This window comes from Manis pentadactyla, chromosome 6 (assembly GCF_030020395.1).
Source record: "Manis pentadactyla isolate mManPen7 chromosome 6, mManPen7.hap1, whole genome shotgun sequence".
Taxonomy (NCBI): domain Eukaryota; kingdom Metazoa; phylum Chordata; class Mammalia; order Pholidota; family Manidae; genus Manis; species Manis pentadactyla.
The window spans coordinates 116,495,921-116,520,463 of NC_080024.1; the positions used below are offsets into that span (position 1 = coordinate 116,495,921).

Consider the following 24,543-nt stretch of genomic DNA (forward strand, 5'->3'; position numbering starts at 1 on the left):
ACACTTTTAAATATCCAATGATAAAGCGATATTAAAAAATAGTTCTTATAGCCAAGTAAAAATTGTACATTTGGTTTAATCAGGCCAGATCCATTGATTGGTATTAATTGACTTACATTACTGAGGAAGCTACTGCCAGTGTCCCTTTCTTCCTCTCGGTTTAGGACTACCCTCCCTATTTGCTGCTATATTTGTCTGCCTTCTTGGCCATAAAAGGCTGGCTATGTAGCTCTGACATTCTACTGCCTGACCACATGCATTATTTTTGAACTGGCCCCCAGGGTCCTGTGTTTAGCCCTGCCTCTTTTTTTCTTGGATTCAGCCTGCGTGGATTTTTCCTTCTCCCACCAGCTCCACGGCCACATCTGAACACTTATACCACCATCACTGCTTTTCAAACTGGTAAGTGTGACATTTGAGGTAGAGCGCTCTTGATATTTTATGTACTTCACAGCACTGTGTGTGTGTGCTTTCTCTTTATCTTCTGAGCTCAGCAGTTTTCTGAGAGATGTCAGAATAGCAGAGATAGGAAAGTAGAGCCCCTGGGAAGGAAGACCAAAGTAGCTGGGTGCCAGTTTTTGCTGGCACAGCTATTCTGTCAGATCACTGTATTCTCTTTAGATTAAGTTGCTGTACCCAGAACTATAAGGTGAGAGTATCTGTCTCAGATGGCACTGTGTGAGTTACATACTCCTTCCAAGTTTCACTTCAGTGGTTTGGTTGAAACCTGGAATGGATAAGGTGACAGGAAATCATGTGTTTTCTATCTTCCATGTGCCTGCAGTACTCCCTCATTACAAATTATACCAAAAGGAGATATATTAGTTCTGAAGTCCCTGTTTTTAATTCGGTGGTTTTGCTCAGGCAATGCCATGTGGATAAATTTAAGAGTGCAGTATGATATTCCTAACCTGAAAATGGTTAAGTAATATTCCCGTGGTGACATAGATCCCCACATAATGATCCAAAAGTTAATACTTTCTGTGAGCAATTTTAATCAGCTTTTGGCCTCTAATACCTGTACAAAAGTATCATATGAAGATTACAGCAATGGAGTTAGTCTTCCTTCCTAAATTCCCAAATTATTTTCAGGAAGAAAATGTAAGTCTTAAAGGAACAGAAGGCAACCAAACCATCTTTCCTCCCAGTATACTCTAGGTGTCATGTGTTGGGGCTAAACTAACTTGCTTGAAGAGAAGGTAATTGTACCTTTGTTCTAGAGGTCAGAGCTATGATAACTAGCTCTGTTGATCTCAAGCCAAACCCTGTGTACTTGTAATACATTATTTATGTGCTGGAATATTAAGTATTATTAAAAATAAATATATTTGGGGAAAATAGAGGCAGAGAAGTGGAAAACACAATTGGATCAAGATATTCAAAATTTTTGTTTTTTGAAAATGACAGCATTTCAGGTCACTTGGGTTGTGAATTTAGCTTATCCTTATCCATTCCAGGTTTCAACCAAACCACCGAACTGAAACTTGGAAAGAATATCTAACTCACTCACACATAGGGAGGTCATTCATTATTTATTTGGATATCATCAAATAATATTTGCCATGTTGTAATTTTATGTATGTATCATTATAAATTTATGTATGTATCATTATAAAAACTTACATCTTTATAACTGCCTAATGTAATAGTCTTCTATATTAACATTTTCTAACCCTTTTGTTTTATTAACATTTATCTAATAATTATTCATTATGCATGATAATTATTCTGTATGTTTTAGAACAGAAGATAGCAACATATTTAAGGGTTGCAGCAAATTGTTAGTAGCTATTTTTTCCTCTTGGGAAATCCCATGTAGACTGATATATTCCATGAGCCCTAAGATAAATATTTCTGGAATGGAGTTTGCTGTATTTTCTGTAGGGAATACATACTGACTTTTTAAATAGTTTAAGTAAAAAGTAGATTTAAACTTGACAAAGAAAAATGACAAATTTAAAAGGATTCATTCTCCAATTAGAATTTTTAAAAATGTGGAAGAAATGGATTATTTCATAATGAATTTTACTTATAAAGTTAAAAATAACATTTCACAACATGCACCAAAGCATTAAAAATGGGGAAAAGGGAACTTCCCTGAAAGTATTACTTCATCCAGTGTTATCACTGTGGCTGATAGGCTCCTTCTTGTCAGTAGACACATTATTCAAGAAAGCTAATGAATGTGAAATCTCCCCTCCTGGTGCGAAGCAAATGTATCTTTGACTTTCAGTTGAACTGTTAGCACAAGTTCACAATGCAAACTGCTACACTGATGACTGACTTTCTTCTTTACATAAGAAGACTATAAGCCTTTTATATTCTTAATGGAGTAAGTAATTTTTCTGGTTTGATACATTACCTTTCCGAAGTGTTTGTGAGATTTGAAAGAGCTTGTCATATGATTATAAAAGCATACTTTATTGTTCATTCCAAGGATTTCCTTTTCCATTTACAATGATTCTCATCTATCTCTTTTGCCTTTAAATATCATCTATATGCTAGTGACTCCCAAAGGTAGGTGTCTGCCCTAGACCTTTACCCTGTACTCAAAAGTCATATACTCAACTTCCCAGATAACATCTTGGATGTCTAGCAGGGATTCAAATGCAAAATATCTCAAAAAAGTCTCCTATACTTCCATTCCAAACTGTTGCTTTCTTACACTCCTGCCCATTTCAATTAATAGTAACTTCAGCCTTCTTGCAAAAACCATGGACTCATCTCTCACCCATCTTCTTCTCTCACACCCTAATTCTGAACTTACAACAAATGCTGTTGGTTCTACCTTCAAAACATGTGCAGAGTTTGATCACTTCTCAAACATAGAGTGCAACCACTTTCATATCTAACGTGGATGATTGTAATGTCCTCATTTGCTATGGCTGCCCTAACAAGTACTACAGACTAGGTGGCTTAATGGAAATTTACTGTCTCACAAGTCTAGAGGCTAGAAATTTGAGTTCAGGGTGTTGGCAGAGTTGTTTTTTCCTGAGGCTTCTCTTTCTTGGGTTGTGGGTAGTCAATCCTTTTATTATTTCATTGTGTTTTTATTTTTTTATTTTTTTAGGGTATGATTGATATACGCTTTTATGAAGATTTCACGTGAAAAAACAATGTGGTTACTACATTTACCCATATTATCAAGTCCCCACCCACACCCCAATACAGTCACTGTTAATCAGTGCAGCAAGATGCCACAGATCCACTATATGCCTTCTCTGTGCTACACTGTTCTCCCCATGACCCCCACACCATGTGTACTAAACATAATACCCCTCAATCCCTTTCTCCCTCCCTCCCCACCCACCCTCCCACACCCCTCTTCTTTGGTAACCACTAGTTCATTCTTGGAGTCTCTGAGTCTGCTGCTATTTTGTTCCTTCAGTTTTGCTTCATTGTTATACTCGACAAATGAGGGGAATCATTTGGCATTTATCTTTCTCCACCTGGCTTATTTCACTGAGCATAATGTCCTCCAGCTCCATCCATGTTGTTGCAAATGGTAGGATTTGTTTTCTTCTTATGGCTGAATAATATTCCATTGTGTATATGTATGACATCTTCTTTATCCATTCATCTACTGATGGACACTTAGGTTGCTTCCATATCTTGGCTATTGTAAAAAGTGCTGCAGTAAACATAGGGGTGCATATGTCTTTGAATCTGAGAAGTTGTATTCTTTGCGTAAATTCCAAGGAGTGGGATTCCGGGGTCAAATGGTATTTCTATTTTTAGTTTTTTGAGGAACCTCCATATTGCTTTCCACAATGGTGGAACTAGCTTACATTCCCACCAGCAGTGTCGGACGGTTCTCCTTTCTCCACATCCTCGCCGGCGTTTTTTGTTCTTAGTCTTTTCCATGCTGGCCATCCTTACTGGTGTGAGGTGATATCTCATTCTGGTTTTAATTTGCATTTCCCTGATGATTAGTGATGTGGAGCATCTTTTCATGTGCCTGTTGGCCATCTGAATTTCTTCTTTGGAGATCTGTCTCTTCATATCCTCTGACCATATGTTAATCAGGTTATTTGCTTTTTGGGTGTTGAGGCGTATAAGTTCTTTATACATTTTGGGTGTTAACCCCTTGTCAGATATGTCTTGTAAATACATTCTCCCACACTGTAGGATGCCTTTTTATTCTGTTGATGGTGTCCTTTGCTGTACAGAAACTTTTTAGTTTGATACAGTCCCATGAGTTCATTTTTGCTTTTGTTTCCCTTTCTCGAGGAGATGCATTCAGGAAGAAGTTTCTCATGCTTATATTCAGGAGATGTTTACCTGTGTTGTCTTCTAAGAGTTTTATGATTTCATGACTTATATTCAAGTCTTTAATCCATTTCAAGTTTACTTTTGTGTATGGGGTTAGACAGTGATCCAGTTTCATTCTCTTACATGTAGCTGTCCAATTTTGCCAACACCAGCTGTTGAAGAGGCTGTCATTTCCCCATTGTATGTCCATGGCTCCTTTATCATATATTAATTGACCATATATGGTTGGGTTTATATCAGGACTCTCTAGTCTGTTCCATTGGTCTATGGGTCTGTTCTTGTGCCAGTACCAAATTGTCTTGATTAGCATTTGTCTTTCTCCACCTGGCTTATTTCACTGAGAAAAATGTCCTCCAGCTCCATCCACGTTGTTGCAAATGGTAGGATTGTTTTGCCTGTGTCTTTGGTAGGATTACTGTGGCTTTGTAGTAGAGCTTGAAGTTGGGGAGCATAATTCCCCCTGCTTTATTCTTCTCAGGATTGCTTTGGGCATTTGAGGTCTTTTGTGGTTCCATAGGAATTTTAGGATGATTTTCTCTAGTTCATTGAAGAATGTTGTTGGTATTTTGATAGGAATTGCATTGAATCTATAGACTGCTTTAGGCAGGATGGCCATTTTGACAATATTAATTCTTCCTATCCATGAGCATGGGATGTGTATCCATTTATTGGTATCTTCTTTAATTTCTCTCATGAGTGTCTTGTAGTTTTCAGAGTATAGGTCTTTCACTTCCTTGGTTAGGTTTATTCCTAGGTATTTTATTCTTTTTGATGCAATTGTGAATGGGATTGTTTTCCTGATTTCTCTCTCTGCTAGTTCATTATTAGTGTATAGGAATGCAACAGATTTCTGTGTATTAATTTTGTATCCTGCAACTTTGCTGAATTCGGATATTAGATCTAATAGTTTTGGAGTGGATTCTTCAGGTTTTTTAATGTACAATATTATCTGCAAACAGTGACAGTTTAACTCCTTCCTTACTTATCTGGACACCTTTTATTTCTTTGTGTTGTCTGATTGCCATGGCTAGGATCTCCAGAACTATGTTGAATAAAAATGGGGAGAGTGGGCATCCTTGTCTTGTTCCCTGTCTTAAAGGAAAAGCTTTCAGCTTCTCACTGTTAAGTATAATGTTGGCTGTGGGTTTGTCATACATGGCCTATATTATGTTGAGGTACTTGCTCTCTATACCCATTTTGTTGAGAGTTTTAATCATGAATGGATGTTGAATTTTGTCAAATGCTTTTTCAGCATCTGTGGTCATAATCACGTGGTTTTTTTATCCTTTTTGTTGATGTGGTGGATGATGTTGATGGATTCTAGAATATTGTACCATCCTTGCATCCCTGGAATATATCCTACTTGATCATGATGGATGATCTTTTTGATGTATATTTTTGAATTTGGTTTGCAAATATTTTGTTGAGTATTTTTGCATCTGTGTTCATCAGGGATATTGGTCTGTAATTTTTTTGTGTGTGGTGTCTTTGCCTGGTTTTGGTATTAGAGTGATTCTGGCCTCATAGAATGAGTTTGGAAGTATTCCCTCCTCTTTTACTTTTTGGAAAACTTTAAGGAGAATGGGTATTAGGTCTTCACTAAAATTCATCAGTGAAGCCATCTGGTCCAGGGGTTTTGTTCTTAGATAGTTTTTTGATTACTGGTTCAATTTCGTTGCTGGTAATTGGTCTGTTTCTTCCTTGGTCATCCTTGGAAGGTTGTATTTATCTAGAAAGTTGTCCATTTCTTCTAGGTTATCCAGTTTGTTAGCATATAATTTTTCATTGTATTCTCTGATAATTCTTTTTATTTCTGTGGTGTCCATGGTGATTTTTCCCTTCTCATTTCTGATTCTGTTTATGTGTGTAGACTCTCTTTTTTTCTTGATAAGTCTGGCTAGGGGTTTATCTATTTTGTTTATTTTCTCAAAGAACCAGCTCTTGCTTTCATTGATTCTTTCTATTTTTTTATTCTTCTCAATTTTATTTATTTCTCCTCTAATCTTTATTATGTCCCTCCTTCTACTGACTTTGGGCCTCATTTGTTCTTCTTTTTCTCATTTCATTAATTATGAGTTTAGATCCCTTATATGAGATTGTTCTTCTTTCCTGAGGTAGGCCTGTATTGCAATGTACTTTCCTCTTAGCACGGCCTTGGCTGTGTCCCACAGAGTTTGCGGTGTTGAATTATTGTTGTAATTTGTCTCCATATATTGCTTGATCTCTGTTTTTATTTGGTCATTGATCCATTGGTTACTTAGGAGCATATTGTGAAGCCTCCATGTGTTTGTGGGATTTTTTCATTTTCTTTATGTAATTTATTTCTAGTTTCATACCTTTGTGATCTGAGAAACTGGTTGGTACAATTTCAATCTTTTGGAATTTACTGAGGCTCTTTTTTGTGCCTTAGTATATGATCTGTTCTTGAAAATGTTCCATGTGCACTTGAGAAGAATGTGTATTCTGCTGCTTTTGGGTGTAGAGCTCTGTAGATGTCTGTTAGGTCCATCTGTTCTAATGTGTGTTCAGTGCCTCTGTGTCCTTACTTATTTTCTGTCTGGTAGAGCTGTCTTTCTGAGTGAGTGGAGTGTTGAAGTCTCCTAGAATGAATGCATCATATTCTATTTCCCCTTTTAATTCAGTTAGTATTTGTTTCACATATGTAGGTGCTCCTGTGTTTGGAGCATAGATATTTATAATGGTTATATCTTGTTGGATTGACCCCTTTATCATTATGTAATGTTCTTCTTTGTCTCTTGTACCTTTCTTTATTTTGAAGTTTATATTTTCTCTGATACAAGTACTGCAACTCCTGCTTTTTTCTCTCTATTAGTTGCATGAAATATCTTTTTCCATCCCTTCACTTTTAGTCTGTGTATGTCTTTGGGTTTAAAGTGAGTCTCTTGTAGGCAGCATATAGATGGGTCTTGTTTTTTATCCATTCCATGACTGTATGTCTTTTGATTGGTGCATTCAGTCCATTTACATTTAGGATGATTATTGATAGATATGTAATTATTGCCATTACAGACTTTAGATTTGTGGTTACCAAAGGTTCAAGGTTAACTTCCTTACTATCTAAGAGTCTAACTTAACTCCCTTTATATGCTATTACAAACACAATCTAAAGGTTATTTTCTTTACTCCTCCTTTTTCTTCCTCCTCCATTTTGTATATATTAGGTACCATATTCTGTACTCTTAGTCTATACCTTGACTGACTTTGGGGATAGTTAATTTAATTTCGCACTTGCTTAGTAATTAGCTGTTCTACTTTGTTTACTGTGGTTTTATTACCTCTGGTGACAGCTATTAAACCTTAGGAACACTTCCATCTATAACAGTCCCTCCAAAATACACTGTAGAGATGGTTTGTGGGAGGCAAATTCTTTCAGGTTCTGCTTATCTGGAAATTGTTTAATCCCTCCTTCAAATTTAAATGATAATCTTGCCGGATAAAGTAATCTTGGTTCCAGCCCCTTCTGCTTCATTGCATTAAATACATCATGCCACTCCCTTCTGGCCTGTAAGGTTTCTGCTGAGAAGTCTGATGTTAGTCTGATGGGCTTTCCTTTGTACGTGATCTTATTTCTCTTTCTGGATACTTTTAACAGTCTGTCCTTATCCTTGATCTTTGCCATTTTAATTACTATGTGTCTTGGTGTTGTCTTCCTTGGGTCCCTTGTGTTAGGAGATATGTGGATCACCATGGCCTGAGAGACTATCTTCTTCCCCAGATTGGGGAAGTTTTCAGCAGTTACCTCCAAAAAGACACTTTATATCCCTTTCTCTCTCTCTTCTTCTTCTGGTACCCCTATAATGTGAATATTGTTCCATTTGGATTGGTCACACAGTTCTCTGAATATTCTTTCATTCTTAGAGATCCTTTTTTCTCTCTGTGCCTGAACTTCTTTGTATTTCTCTTTTCTAGTTTCTATTTCGTTTATCATCTCCTCCACCATATCCAATCTGCTTTTAATACCCTTCATTGTGCTCTTCAATGATTGGATCTCTGACCAGAATTCATTCCTGAGTTCTTGAATATCTTTCCATACCACCATGAGCATGTTAATGATTTTTATTTTGAGCTCCCTTTCAGGAAGAGTCATGAGGTCGATGTCATCTTTCTCAGGAGTTACATTAATTTTTCTCTGAACCAGGTTCCTTTGGTGTTTCATATTTGTATATGGTGCCCTCTAGTGTCTAGAAGCTCTACTCTCTGGAGCTGCTCAGCCCCTAAAGCACTGTCGGGGGTCGCAAGGGAGTGGTATTGGTGCCTGGTGGGAGGAAAGAGCTGTTTCCTGCTTCCCTGCTGCTATGCCTGTCTCCACTGCCTGAGCCTGTGAGCCAAGCACACAGGTATAAGCTTCTATGCTTTGCATTTGTAGTTGCTGTAGACAGATCTTCCCTCTGGCTGGCCTAATGCCAGGGTAGGATTTGCCGGTTTGCGAGCCAGGTGGGGCTGGCCTCGAGAAAGGCGCAGTAGACTGCCTATCATGGAGGGGGTCCTTGGAGCTGTGTAGCCAGCCAGGGAGCTGGAGCACCTGGAAATTGTGAAAGCTCCCAACCTGCTTGGCGAGTGCACCCAGACAATTTTGTCTACCTGTTCTTTCTCCTGAGCACTATGCTCTGTGCAGTCCTTGCCCCTTTAGCAGCCCTCTTGCTAAGGGCTTCCTTGTTAGGAAGTCTCTCAGACTGCCCGCCTTTATTTTGTTCCAGAGCAGCCAGATATGGGTCCCTGCTTTCCACAAGTGGCTGGAATCTGTCTCTCCCAGAATTCTGCCTGTCTTAGCTTTCCAATCCCCTAGCCACGAGAGTATCATGAAAGCACCATGAAATGTAGGTTTGTGCTCCCAGAGCAGATCTCCGGAGTTAGGAATTCAGCAGTCCCAGGCCTCCACTCCCTCCCCGCTCCATTTCTCTTCCTCCAGCTGGTGAGCTGGTGTGGGGGAGGGGCTTGGGTCCCGCTGGGCCACAGCTCTGGTACATTATCCTGTTCCTTGAGGTTTTGCTCTTTTCTCCAGTTGTATGCAGTCTGGCACAGTCCTCTTTCCTGTTGCTTTTTCAGGATCAGTTGTATTAATTATATTTTCATATTATATGCAGTTTTAGGAGGAAGCCTCTGCCTCACCTCTCACCCTGCCATCTTTAATCCAAATTCCATTGTTTTTTTAATTAAAGTACAGTTGATATACAACCTTACATTGATTTCAAGGATACAACACAGTGGTTCAACAGTTACCCATATTATTAAATCCTCACCCCCGCTATTGTGGTTATCATCTGTCAGCATAGGAAGATATTACAGAATCATTGGTTATATTCTCCATGCTGGACTATCCCAGTGACCAGTTTATATTATGATTGAGAATTTTTGTGCCCCTTTATCCCTCTTCCCCTCCCCACCCATCCACCCCACCCTCCCCCATGGTAACCACCAGTCATTTCTCAGTGTCTGTGAGTCTATTGCTGTTCTGTTTTGTTTTTATATTCCACAAATAAGTGAAATCATATGGTATTTGTCTTTCTTCACCTGGCTTATTTCATTTAGCATAATGCCCTCCAGGTCTATCCATGTTGTTGCAAATGGCAGGGTTTCTTTTTTCTTTATGGTTGAATAATATTCTGTAGTGTGTATGTACCACATCTTCTTTATCCATTCATCTGTTGATGGACACTGAGTTTGCTTCCATATCTTGGCTATTGCAAATAATGTAGCAATAAACATACGGGTGCATATGTCTCTTCAAATCAGGGATTTTGTTTTCTTCAGGTAAATTCCTAGAAGTGTAATTATGGGTCATATGGTATTTCTGTTTTTAGTTTTATGAGGAACTTCCATACTGCTTTCCATAGTGACTGCACCAATTGACATTCCCACCAACAGTGTAAGAGGGCTGCCTTTTCTCTGCATCCTCACCAACACTTGTTATTTCCTGTTTTTTGGATAGTGGCCATTCTAACTGGTGTGAGGTGATACCTCATTGATTTTCATTTCCCTGACAATTAGCCATGTGGAGCATCTTTTCACATGCCTGTTGGCCATCTATATTTCTTCTTCAGAGAAATGTCTGTTCAGGTCCTCTGCCAATTTTTTTTATTAAGGTATCATTGATATACAGTCACATGAGCAACACTGTGGTTACTAGATTTCCCCCCATTATCAAGTCCCCACCACATACCCCATTACAGTGATTGTCCTTCAGCATACTAAGATGTGATAGAGTCACTACTTGTCTTCTCTGTCTCTGCCCACTTATTAATCAGGTTGTTTGTTATTTTGTTGTTGAAACATATGAGTTCTTTATATATTTTGGATGTTAACACCTTATTGGATAAATTGATTATGAATATATTCTCCCATACTGTAGGTTCTGCTGATGGTGCCCTTGCTATACAGAAGCTTTTTAGTTTGATGTAGTCCCACTTGTTCATTTTTGATTTTGTGTCCCTTGCCTGAGGAGATGTGTCCAGGAAAAAGTTGCTCATGCTTAAGTCATTTTCTTTTGTGTCTTCACAGTCTTCCCTTTGTTTATGTACATATCTGTGTCCAATTCTTTTTTGTAGGGACACCAGTCATACTGGATGGAGGCCCACCCTGATGACCTCATTTTAACCTCATTGCCTCTGTAAAGATCCTATCTGCAAATACAGTCACATTGTGAAGTATTGGCAGTTAGGACTTAAACAAATGAATTTGAGGGTTATGCAACTCAGGTCATCCTAGCCTTCTGATTCTCCTGGATTTTGCTCTTGTGCCTTAGCAGTCTATTCTTCAGACATCAGTGAGAGTGATTCTCAGCTCAGAACCTTCCAATAGCTGAGAAGAGTTTCAGAATGAAAGACAAAGTCCTTACAGTCACCTATCAGACCTTACACTATCTGCCCTTCCTCCCCACCCCACTCACTTCTAGAACATCATTTCCTACACCTTTCCCTGCATCCCTCTCACTCAATGCAGCCCCACTGACCTATTTACTACTCCTGGAGTACAACAGGTATGCTCATACCCCAGTGCTTTTGCAATGGTCTTCCATCTGGAATACTCTTATCCTGGATATTCGCATGCTCAGAGCCATCCCTAATAAGGCTGTTGAACATTGCATCCCATTCCCCTTTCCTGATTTACTTTTATCTATAGCATTTAGTACATTTTAATATATACTAATTCTTAACTTATTTATTTTATTGTCTATCTCCTGCAATAGAATACAAGATTCTGTATAAGGTTATCAGAGCAGAGGTTTTGTTTGTTCTGTTCCTCTGTGTATTTCTTGTGCTGGAGTAGTACCAGGCTCAGAGTAAGTTCTTGGTAATCATTTGTTGAGTGAAAACCATATTGGCTGTACAGAGACTCTCCATCATTATATAGGCTCCCAGATGAAGCCCCCATCAGAATGAAATGCCAGAAAATTAAGAACATATACTGTGAAAGGTCTGAGAAAGAAAGCACAATAGCAAGGGTAGGTGAACTGCATAAAACTCTTGTAGATATTTAAAACACACACATACAAACATAAAAGAAGAAGGCACAGTGATAGGAGGGAGCACATCTGGGCAACAGTGGGGAGTTTAATGAGTAAACAGTTAAGCTAACTGTCACATCATTTTCTACTTACCCTTTGGAAAAGATGAGAGTATAACTTTTTAAAATTGATGTATAGTTGATATACAATATTATATTGGTTTCAAGCATGCAACATACTGATTCAACAATTGTATACATTACAAAGTATGCATAGTAAGTGTAGTTACCATCTGCCACCATACAAAGATACTGCAATATTATTGACTATATTCCCTGTGGTGTATTTTTTCATCCTATGACTTATTTATTTTAATTGGAAGTTTGTACCTCTTTATCCCCTTCACCTATTTTTTCCATCCCCCAACCTCCTTTCTGTATGGCATTTCCCTGTTCTTTGTGTTTATGTGTCTATTTCTGTTTTGTTTTTTGTTTGTCTTTTTTTATATCCCACATATAAGTGAAATCATATGATGTTTGTCTTTCTCTCACTTACTTCACTTGACATAATGCCTTTGAGGTCCATCCATGTTGCAAATGACAAGATTTGTTTCTTTCTTATGTCTTATGGCTGAATAGTATTCCATTGTATATTTGTACACATCTTCTTTATCCATTCATCTATTGACAGATGCTTTGGTTGCTTCCATATCTTGGCTATTGCAAATAATGTGGCAATAAACATAGAAGTTCATCTATCTTTTCAAATTAGTGTTTTTGTTTTCTTCAGGTAAATAACCAGAAGTAGAATTACTAGGTCATACAGTATTTCTATTTTTAATTTTTTGAGGAACCTTTATACTGTTTTCCGTAGTGGCTGCACCAATTTACATTCCCATCAACTGTGCACGAGGGTTTCCTTTTATCCATATACTTGCCAGCACTTGTTATTTCTTGTCTTTTTTGATACTAGCCATTCTAATTGGTGTGAAGTGATATCTCATTGTGGTTTTGACTTGCATTTCCTTGATGATTAGTGATGTGGAGCATCTTTTCATGTGTCTGTTGTCCGTCTGTATGTCTTCTTTGGAAAAAATGTCTATTTATGTCCTCTGCCCATTTTTTAATGGGATTTTTGTGATTTTTTGGTGTTGACTTATATGAGTTCTTTATATATTTTGGATTTTAACCCCTTATTGGATATGTTCATTTGTAAATATATTCTCCCATTTAGTAGACTGCCTTTTTCTTTTGCTGAAGCTTTTTAGTTTGATATAGTCCCACTTGTTTCTTTTTCTTTTTATTTCTCTTGCCTGGGGAGACAAAACCAGAAAAAACTGCTAATGCTGATGTTCATAAGTTTACTGAGTATGTTTTCATTTAGGAGTTTTATGCTTTCATGTCTTACATTTAAATCTTTAATCCACTTTGAGTTTATTTTTGTGTGTGGTATAAGACAGTGGTTCAGTTTCATTCTTGGCACGTAGCTGTCCAGTTTCCCCAACACTATTTATTGAAGAGACTGTCTTTTCCCCATTGTGTGTTCTTGCATCTTAAATCAATAAATCTTGTCATATTAATTGAACATACCAGTGTGGGTTCATTCCTGGGGACTGTAGTCTGTTCTATTGATCTATGTGTCTTTTTTGGTGCCAGTATCATACTGTTTTGATAATTATAGGTTTGTAGAATAGTTGGAAATCAGGAAGCATGGAACCTTCAGTTTTGTTCTTCTTTCTCAAGCTTACTTTGGCTATTCAGGGTCTTTTGTTCCATACAAATTTTAGAATTATTTGCTCTAGTTCTGTGAAAATTGCCACTGGTATTTTGATAAGGATTGCATTGAATATGAGATTACCTTGGGTAGTATGTACATTTTAGCAATATTAGTTCTTCCAATCCATGAGCATGGAAAATCTTTCCATTTATTTGTGTTGTCTTCAGTTTCTTTCATCGGTGACATATTATTCAGAGTATAGGTCTTTCACCTGCATGGTTAAATTTACTCACAGGTATTTTATTCTTTTCAATGCAATTGTAAATGATACTGCTTTCTTAATTTCTCCTTCTGCTGTTATTAGTATATAGAAATGCAATAACTTTCTATATATTGATTTTGTATCCTGCAACTTTACTGACTTCATTTATTAGTTCTAATGTTTTTTTGTGGAGCAGTTAGGGTTTTCTATATAGTATTGTGTCATCTGCAAATAGTGGTAATTTTACTTTGTCCTTACCAATTTGTACAACTTTTATCTCTCTATCTTGTCTGATTGCTGTAGCTAGGATATCCAGTACTATGTTGAATAAAAGTGGTGAGAGTGGGCATCCTTGTCTTGTTCCTGATCTAGAGGAAAAGGTTTTTAGTTTCTCACCATTGAGTATGATGTTAGCTGTGGCTTTGTCATATATGGCCTTTATTATCTTGAGATATGTTCCCTCTATACCCAGTTTGTTGAGAATTTTGAATCATAAGAGTATTAATTTTTGCACACTGGTTTAGATGACTTGTTCCATGGGATTTGTTTCTTAAAAATTCACTCAAAAATTGTTGCTTTCTTGTAGGTTGACTTGTTCCCTCAAGGGCACAGGATGTCACTGCCATTTTATCAGAAACTCCATAAACACTATGATTACAGCTATCGCAACAAGGACCTGCGTACCACCGTGAGCCACTACCAGCAGGAGAAGAAAAGGTCTGCCATCTATACCCATGGCTCCACAGCGTATAGCAGCCGCTCCTCTGCTGCGCACCGCCAGGAATCTGAGGCCTTCCACCAGGCGTCCTCCCAGCAGCAGGACACCCTCACATCTGCAGTCAGTCGGGAGGCAGCCTCAGCCGGTGATCACAGTTACTCCCACGGGTATGTTGGGTCTTAAGGCAAAGGCACATTTTCTGAATGGCTCTTCAACCCTCAGAACCTTTCTGCTTGTGAGAGAAGCCAGCACAGAGTTTAAAATTCACAGGTCACAGCAGAAAGATGTTTTATTTTTTGGATATCTGAAAGCCAGTTTAAAAATTCTGAGCTATTATCCCAGTGGCAGATATTTTGTTAATCCAGAGTATTTTATAAAAGCATGGCTTTATCTCAGTCAGCCTAAGACTACTAGAAATAAACCTGTATTCTAACAAAATTAGGTTTATCAACCCATTGCAGTGAGGGAGACCACATACCAGAGGAAAAGAGATTACAATAGGATTTTAGGAAGAGTGGAGTTTAGGTGCAGGTCTTTGGAAAACAGTAAAGTTGAGATAAACGAGGACTGTTATATCCAGAAACCCTTTATGTGGAGCTCAGCTCTGGGAACTGAGGCTGTTGGTACCAACAGCAACTGAGGTCCTCCAGGTGAGAGTGTGACATCTCATCCTCACTGATAAAATTTCAATAGCAATTATTACTGATAGTCTTTAATATTAGGGAAGAAAGTTTCTCAGTGAGTGTGTGGTCACTCAGGGAGGCTACCATGGCACTGTACAGTGGCAGTGTCCCTGGCACAAGTGTTGGTTCCTATGAACTTTTCAGTTGGCTTCTCTGCACTGTACTCTGTGGTAAATAACCACCTGCTGCTGTGAGTCCTCCTCTCCAAAGCATCTGGCATGGGTTGCATTTTTTGTTATAAACAAAATATAATTTTAAGGCTTACAAAATTTAAGTCCACAAAATATGTGTTAGGGTAACTGGAGAAGGTGTTTATTTCTGGAACTTAAAAAAAGTTACTAAGAAAACAACACAGTGATTTGTATGAATAGAAGCAAGGATGGTTTTTGAAGGCAGAAACTTCTGAATCCCTGTTGGGTTTAAGCACCAGCTGATCTTTGGCTGTCGTTTCTTGGGCATTGTGTTCTGTTACAGAACCAGAGTTCACTGGAGGTTACCTGGAATGTATGATGGTAGCATTTTGAAATTCCATTTAAAATAGGGCAGCATTACTTTGCAATCTTACTTTCATGAGTCATATTTTGCTATGGGATATTCATAAGGGCGTTACATTGGCTGCAAATGTGGAAATTTTGTTACTGATATGAATCCATTTCTTTTACCACTTGCTTTAAATGAACTGCCTTCCACAGGGAAGTTAGGAGGCATTAACACTGTGTATATAACAGTATCATTTTGTTCTCTTGAAGAATGTGCCATAGAAATGTTTAAGAACTTCATTTAGGAAAGTGGTTTCTTCTAGTAGAGAAGGATTACATTTTTTTTATTAAGGTATCTTTGATATACACCCTTATGAAGGTTTCACAAGAAAACCAGTGTGGTTATTATATTCACCCTTATTATCAAGTCCCTCCCCCCATACCTCATTGCAGTCACTGTCCGTCAGTGTAGTAAGATGCCACAGAGTCCCTATTTGTCTTCTCTGAGCTATACTGTCTTCCCCGTGACCCTACACACACTATAAGCACCAATCATGATACCCCGCAATCCCCTTCTCCCTCCCTCCCCACTCGTCCTCCCCTTTGGTAACCACTAGTCCATTCTTGGAGTCTTGAGTCTGTTGCTATTTTGTACCTTCAGTTTTGCTTCATTGTTATACTCCACAAAAGAGGGAAATCATTTGGTATTTGTCTTTCTCTGCCTGACTTATTTCACTGAGCATCATACCCTCTAGCTCCATCTATGTTGTTGCAAATGGTAGGATTTCTTTCTTTCTTATGGCTGAATAGTATTCCATTGTGTATATGTACCACCTCTTCTTTATCCATTCATCTACTGATGGACACTTAGGTTGCTTCCATATCTTGGCTATTGTAAATAGTGCTGCAGTAAACATAGGGGTGCATATGTCTCTTTGAATCTGAGAACTTGTTTTCTTTGGGTAAATTCCTAAGAGTGGAATTCCCGGGTCAAATGGTATTACTATTTTTAGTTTTTTGAGGAACCTCCATATTGTTTTCCACAATGGTTGAACTAGTTTACATTCCCACCAGCAATGTAGGAGGGTTCCCCTTTCTCCGTGTCCTCGCCAGCATTTATTGTTCCTAGTCTTTTCTATGTTGGCCATCCTAACTCGTGTGAGGTGATATCTCATTGTGGTTTTAATTTGCATTTCCCTGATAATTATCAAGAGGAGGATTACATTTTAAATATCCATTTTCCTGGACTATTTGGGCTGAGTCTATATAAGATATAGATGATAGATATTTTCATTATCATATAGTTGTTAATATAACTCTTTGTATACTTATTTCCCCAATGCTGTAAAATCTAGTTTTATGAATTTTTATTTTTGAAGATATTTTTACTTTAACTCTCTTGCTAAATGTTATGTTGAAATTATTTTAATTTTATGCAAATCCTTCTTTTAACCATATGTGCAATATTCATATTTATTCATAGTATGTTATATTATGTGAACATTAGTAATTGAGCCTTTGAGCATTTTGATTATTTTATTTAGAAAATATTTGCTTTATATTATCTTTGGAAGACTTAGCCATTTTAGCCATAAAAAGCCTCAGATAACAAATTTTCTATGGGAAATGAAACTAATTATTTTCCTATACTCAACTTCACATCTTATTCATTCCTGCTATGCATGTATTTATCTTGGTAGGTACTTATTAGTGGCTTGCTATGTTCAAACAACTCAAAGTTCTTGGTAGAAACTTGTTTACTTAGAAGTGTTGACCTAGAACAAGAGAGGGAAGAAAATGCCAGTATTTTTTCCTCTGTGTAATGCAGTGTAAAATAAAGCCAACCTAATCCTGGGTATATTTTAGATTTCTTTTTTTAGACCCAGAGCTAACAGGTGCACATAATGCTCTTTGAACATTTCAGAATCTTCATAATTCCTTAACGTTATATTTTCACTTTTTCAAGATAGATCAGCTTTTCCCTGTTAAATGAAATATCTCTTTTCAGATTGTGATAATATTGTTGTTAAAACCCCTGTGGTTGGAAATGTAATTCTCTGGAGTGTATGTAAAAACTAGGTTTGATCTATTTTTAGCGTCTGCTTTGTAGTTAGATGTCCAGTAGTAAAGTGGAAACTATGGAGATTTATATGTGCTCAGGGCTTGGCTGACCTCAGTAAGTCTTAAGAACAATGGCTCGTTCAGTGTCAGTGTTATTATAGGGCAGATTGGTTACCAACTGCATTCTGAGCCAAGGGTTATAAAATAAATTCTGGAAGGCTTACTTTAGTGCCTTTATTCTTAGTCACAGTGAGAAAATAAAAATGTAAATTAAAAAAAGTAATTCAGTAAAACAAATGACACAATATTATTGTTTTATGCTAGCAACCCACAGATACTATCAGGGATTAAAGGACAAATGGTACTCAGGACCACTGTCCATGAATAGGTTTCAGCAGAGTCTTGCATGATCTGATAATATGGGCAAAATTAGGTGCAGATGAGAACTTTTTTTTTTTAAGGACCAAAGCTTTCATCAGATTCTCAGGAAAATTTGAGAGATCAGAGCCACTACACTGGAAACCTACGTAAAAGTATCAGACAGCGCAGAGTGTGATCTGAGGACCCCTTTTTAATGCCAATATTATAAGAAGTTAGGCTGAAATAAGGTAGATGTTTATGGTGAATGCGGTAATATAGAAATCAGGGTACCTTCCTTTTTTTTTTTTGAGTAAGCTGGATCATGCATTAAGATAGGAATAATAAAATAAATACTTTATTTTACTTGATAAGTAGGAATGAATAACCTCCAAAAACCAGGGAACAATGCAGCACAATTCTTGGATGCTGGGTGGATTTAGAGTTGTCTCAACCCTCAATGGTAATGGAAGACATTTAATTGTCTGATTCTAAACAGATTAAAATTCAGCCCATATGATGCAATTCAGCATAGCATCCTCTATACCACTGTATCTTTACAATAACCCTGAGAAGTAGAAAATATTATCCATGTTAAATTGAGGAAACTGGAGACCAAATAAATTAAATGACTTTTCTTACTTACATTAAGTGGTGGAATAGCGATTTGAACCCCCATCCTACCGAAAGTCCCCCTCCCTTTGCATGGGTACCAACTCCCCTTGACCACATGGCCACCAGATATTTCCTGAAGCATCAATATATAATTTTGCTTTATTCTTCCTTTTTTTTGTCATTCTCCTAGAGAAGCTATTGAGCACTCAAATAGCCAAGATTAAAAGCAGAGAACCATAGAGGGAAGGGCACAAATTCTAAGGGAAAAAATCCATCCTAGGGGCATTCATGAATGCCAAACCTGGAACCTTATAGATTCTAATGCGTCACTTAGAAACAGATACAGAGGAGACTCAGAAGGGGGTTTGGGGAATGAGAAAACTGAGACATGAGGGAATTGCCCTCGGCACCCTACCTAACTGTAAACGGTGCCCCTCAACTACACTCATATCCTATTGGTCAACTCCTCTCAATTGTTACCCAGATAATAGCTTCTTTTGCAAATAGGCTTTGCAAAGAACATACTCAAACCAGTCCTAGTGCAGACAGTGGATACCAATGCTAAAGACAGACTATGAAACACAGAAACCCCATCTTGTATTGGTGGGTCTGATTAGAGCAGGGACTGAGGGGAATCTGAGAACTTGTTCCATTTGCCCAGTGTGGTTTCAAAAGATGATACCAAAGAAATCTCCTACCCTGTAGACATTTTTGTGTCTTCACCTCTGCTGTCAGTTTTAGATTAGTGTCCATTTTCTACATATCCATTTCCAGATGTTACAACAATGAGAAATAGATGGCTTTTGGGGTCAAACAGGCCCATGCTTACTTCCAATTAGGCTTGTGACTTCAGATAAGCTAACTTCTGAGTTTCTCCTCTCCTCTGAGTAAAATGAGGAAAATGATTGTTCCTCATCTTGGGAGGTCTAAAGGAGATAATCATGTAAGGTGTATAGTGAAATAGGTAACACACAAGGAACACTCAGTGAGGTTTAGGTATTGTTCATTCATTCAGTAAATATTTACTGAACACCTGCTGGGTGGTAAGCACTGCTCTAGCTGCTTGGGATAGATTGCTGAACAAAACTGACAAAGATCCGTGCCCTCACGGAGTATGTGTGCTAGCATGGAGAAATGGTCCTCACACAATAAATATAACAAAAAAGACATTGAGTTTTATATTATGCTAGAGGGTAATAAATGTTATGGAAGCTATAAAAATGAGTAGGTAAGAGGGATCAGGTAGTGGGGCAGAGGTGCAGGTTGGAATTTTAAATAGGTCAGTCAGGCCTCATTGAGAAAGTGACATCTGAGCAATGACATGAGGTAGCTGAGGAAGTTAGCTATGAAGTAATCTGGAGGACAGGTACACCAGGTGTCAGGAAAAGCCACTTCAAGGCCCTTCAGCAAGAAACAGCATTGAGGCTAGTAAGGGAATGGAAGAGTGGGGGGAAAAGTAGGTGGGGAAGATATCAGAAAGGTAGTGGATGGGGCAGGGCTGATCAAGTAGGGCCTTGTGGCCATTGAAAGGACTTTTTATTCTGAGCTACAGGGAAGGAACTGTGGCAAAGTTTTGAGCAGGAGAATGACATGATCTGACTCAAGCTGTAACACAATTACTATGGCTGCTATGTAGGCAATAGAGTGTGGTACATAAGCAGAAGCAGGTCATCCAGTTAGGAGGCTAGTGCTGTAGCCCAGGCAAGAACAGATGTGCAGTAAGAAAGGATGTGATGAGCCACAATTTTTTATCTATTAATTATTGCTGAATTCTTAATTCCACCAGATTTTTCCACAGAGCTGCAGCTCCCTTGGCCACATAATTTTGAGACTGCAAAAAGATCCATGTAGATTTTCTATACACAGTGAATCTTCAGAGACTCTAGACAGTTCGATGATGGTAAAGCCATTTGTTTATTCTCCATTCCCCCAAATTCTAAACAACTACCTTGTTCTATTGTTAGTGCTTTTTATGGTATTTGGTAAGAAAACACCTACAATAACCATAGTTGTATGGGGATTTGAGTCCATCTACAGATTCAAGTGGCTGAATCTAAATTACAAAAAATTATTGTACCAATAGACCATTATGGAAATGAAGTTTGCTTGTAAAGCTGCTGATATATCATGATATATTCTTATCTTTCCCCCTCTAGAAATCATCTAATAGCCTCTTCTCCAAGCTTGCCTGTTATATATAAGGAAAAAGCACCATAGTTTCTGGGTAGCAAAAACCAATACAACATTCTGGGATCTGTCTTTCAGAATTTAAGTACCAAGAAAACGTTAAGTTACTTTACTTCCTATGTGATAAGAGAAGGTACAGGAAACTCTAACAAAAGCAGAAAAGCCAGTTACTAGTTTTTGTTTTTTTTTTCAGAAATGGACAGATTTAATGCCAGTTACTTCTTTTAAAAAGGCAATGTTATATTCTGAATCCTAAAGACAAACCCTGAGTCCAGAGAACGTAGCTGTCATCATGGATCAATCTCCTGCCTCCGCTCTCACTACTATAAATGTGTGACTTGTTTTGCAGAGAGAGAAACATCATCTCTGATTATACCAGTTTCATGTAATCAGCAGCTTGTATATACATAGGACTGTGGGATGCTAAGGCAGGAAGAGACCAAAAGCTCATCTAATTCAAGCCCCTCCTTTCACAGATACATACACTGATGCCCCAGAAAAAAGGGATCCATTCCTGCTTCCTGTCCTTTACATTGTAAATGTTATTTGCCAGGCTCTTTTGCAGGTTAAATTCAGTTTAGGTGATACAAGGTACCCCCAGGATGGCATTAATCTCCCATCGGCAGGTGAGAATGAAGGCATGTCCTTTAACAGAGTAGGAATAATGAGTCAGCAAAAGATGGAGGAGGGGCAAAGCTGTACCTCCCTGGGCTCAGAGGTGAAATGCTGCCTCTGCCCCTGCTGGCCAGGCAGCAAGGTGTAACTTAGCTTCGCTGAAGACATCTCTGAACTCTGGAAGCCCAAGGTAGCCGTTGCAACAGGCTTGACCTTTTCCACAGCAGCCTCTCTAGATGAAACAAGAGAAAACAGGAACACCTCAAATGAGGAAGATAACTTTCATGCTGCTTCCAGTCAACCGCAGCAACCATCCTCAAAGTGGGGTGGGATGTCGGTTTCTGCGCTGCCTTGTCAATAAGTTAATTAAAACTTTTACAAACCTTGGACCACAGCCTTAGATTCTATGAGGAATCTCCTGATACCATCATCAGGTGTCCTGCATAATATAATATCTAGGAAATATGGAGTAAACTCTTTGCTTCTACTTAAAAAAAAGGCCATAATCTAGTAATGTTAATTTTAAAATATTCAGAAAGGGTAGAATATAATCAGTGTATGTAGATAACCACAAGAGATCTGAATCTCTGTGATTTATCTACCCACCTTTTCTAGAATACATGGCTGTTCTACATTCATGTTGAGAAGCAATTCAGACCCCCATAGTATTTGTTTTTGGACCACGGCCATACATTATCTGTGGAAAGTTACTGAAAAGGAGAATAAATACTACTTGTCAGTGGAAATTTAAATAATGGAGAAAGTGAAGCAATAAATAGAAGATAAATTGTGGTTACATTCCTATTTAAGTAACTAAAAATTTTTTTTAAACTGATAAATGAGATATTTCTGTGGCCAAGAGAGAAAAAAAAGACAAGTATCAGGTAAATAGTGCAAAAAAAGAAAAGAAACATCAGGGGCTCTTTATTTATTATGGCACTACATGTCAGTAAATTTCAAGGGTGATGTTGGTCAAAGTAAATTCATGCTTGTATATTACAAGAAGCTTTTTCTGCAAAATACATTAGCAAAAAAAAAAAAAGGGCTCAAAGGCTCCTACTTACCCACTAATTTTGATGTTTTTCTGAAATAAGTAGCTTCTTATGAAGTTAACATCTTATGATGTTTTCCTCCATAAGTGTTCAGACTGGAAAACAAGAATTACAAAGTCAGTAAGTGTTGAGGCTGACATGATACCCATATCAAAGGAGGAACATAGACCAAAGCTTCTCTGGATCAAAACTAGATTGAAACCCTTTCACAGAAGCCCAGAGAAAGTATTGTCTTTCAGGTTTTGCAAGAGGGGAGAATGTGTTTGAAAAGTAGAAATGAGGAAAGAGACTGCAAACTCCAAGTTCTTGTTCCTGTCCCTCCCAGGGGTTCTGAAGATGAAAGAGATGTGATTTCTGATACAGAGCCCTGATGAGGAGTGGCTGACTAAGTAAGCAAAGACAGCCAAGGACAGTTTTCTAGAAGCTGACCCATAGTTCACTAAAACAACTGCATCGCCCTCCCTCTGGTAAACAGCTAAGCATTCTGTCTATATGCAAAAAGTACTATATTGTAAATAGATATGAAGACCCAGTTTTAAAGGAAAATTGGTCAGCTCTTCTGTGGCCACTTAGTGAAGTCTAATGACAACACATAAATGAGCAGTGAAAACTGAGCTTTTATTTCTAAGCCTTTGTTCATAACCACTCTGTCATCCTGGGATGACCTACCCATCTTTTAATGTCCAGCCCTTCCACAAAGAATTCCCTAACAACCCTAGACAGAAATCGGCTCCAAGCCTGTGAATTCAACTTCTGTTTGCACTAGTCTTTCTGCTTATCTTTCTGCCTTCCATCTGCCCTTCCATCTTTTCGTCTTTGATTGACATAATACAGTGAATGAGGCTTGGTAGCATTTACTCCCCTACAAGACTGTAAAGCTCTCAGAAAGCAGTATTTATCTTCCTATCCCTATCTCAGTTTCAAGCACAGTATTTTGTTCACAGTGGATGCTGAATAAGTTTTCTGGTGAACACGTGAAATTGTTACAGAAAGTTAAAAAAATAAACTTGTGAAAATTTCAGTGGCACTCCAACATATAACACATTCTGGAAGGCTATAGTTCAATAATGTTTGAAGTCAACTTTCTCCTGTTCTTTCTAAAACATGAGCTGGGTCATACAGTAAGTTATGTTTAACTTCTTAAGAAACTACTCAGTTGTTTTCCAAAGTGACTGTACCATTTTACATTTCTAAAGCAATGTATGAGGATTCAAGCTTGCCCACATTGGTTATTTTCTTTTTTATTTTATCTTCTTATTTATTTCTGTAACCATTCTTATGGGTGTGTAGTGGGGTCTCATTGTGGTTTTAATTTGCACTTTTTAATGACTAATGATGTTAACCAGTAATTGCTTACTGGCAATTTGCATTTCTTTTTTGGTGAAATGCCTATTCAAATCTTTTGTCCGTTTTTAAATTGGATTTTTCTCTGCTTATTACTGTTATCAGTTATTTAAGTATTTTATATACAAATCCTTTATTGATAGATGTTTGCAAATATTTTCTCTCATCTATACCTTGTTTTTTCATTCTCTTAACAGTGTCTTTTCAAAACCAGAACTTCTAAATTTTGATGACATTCAATTCAATTTTTTCTTTTTGAATCATGCTTTTGATGTTGTATCTCGGAACTCTGTGGCTCAACAACATGAAGAGTTTCTCTTATCTCCTAAGAGTTTCATAATTTTAGCTTTTACATTTAGAAATCTGATCTATTTTTAATTAATTTTTTCTGATATTGACTAAAGTTCTAAATTCATCCTTTCCCATGTGGACATACAATTTTCCCAGCACCATTTGTTGAAAAGACTATCCTTTACCTCTTAAATTCCTTAGCACCTTTGTCAAAGTTCAATTCACCATAAATAAAGGGTTTATTTATGGACTCTCAATTCTGTTCCATTGATCTGTATGCTTGTCCTTATGCCAGTAACATACTGTCTTAATTACTGTTGCTTTATAAAAAGTTTTGAAATTGGAGACTGTACGTCCTCAAACTTAATTCCTCTTTACAAAAACATTTTGCCTATATAGTTCCTTCATATTTCCATATAAATTTTA

At 37.7% G+C, this 24,543-nt stretch overlaps 1 protein-coding gene across 1 annotated transcript in view; it reads left to right on the forward strand.

Annotated features, from left to right (window-relative positions):
• Positions 1–247: 247 nt before the first annotated feature.
• The window catches only part of MYOM1 (myomesin 1), a 127,753-nt gene continuing 103,457 nt past the window's right edge, over positions 248–24,543 (forward strand). The window contains exons 1-2 of the mRNA XM_036905851.2: positions 248–402; positions 14,302–14,600. Coding sequence (XP_036761746.2) covers positions 14,329–14,600 — 272 coding nt within the window. The 5' untranslated portion in view covers positions 248–402; positions 14,302–14,328. The remainder of the gene's footprint in view (positions 403–14,301; positions 14,601–24,543) is intronic.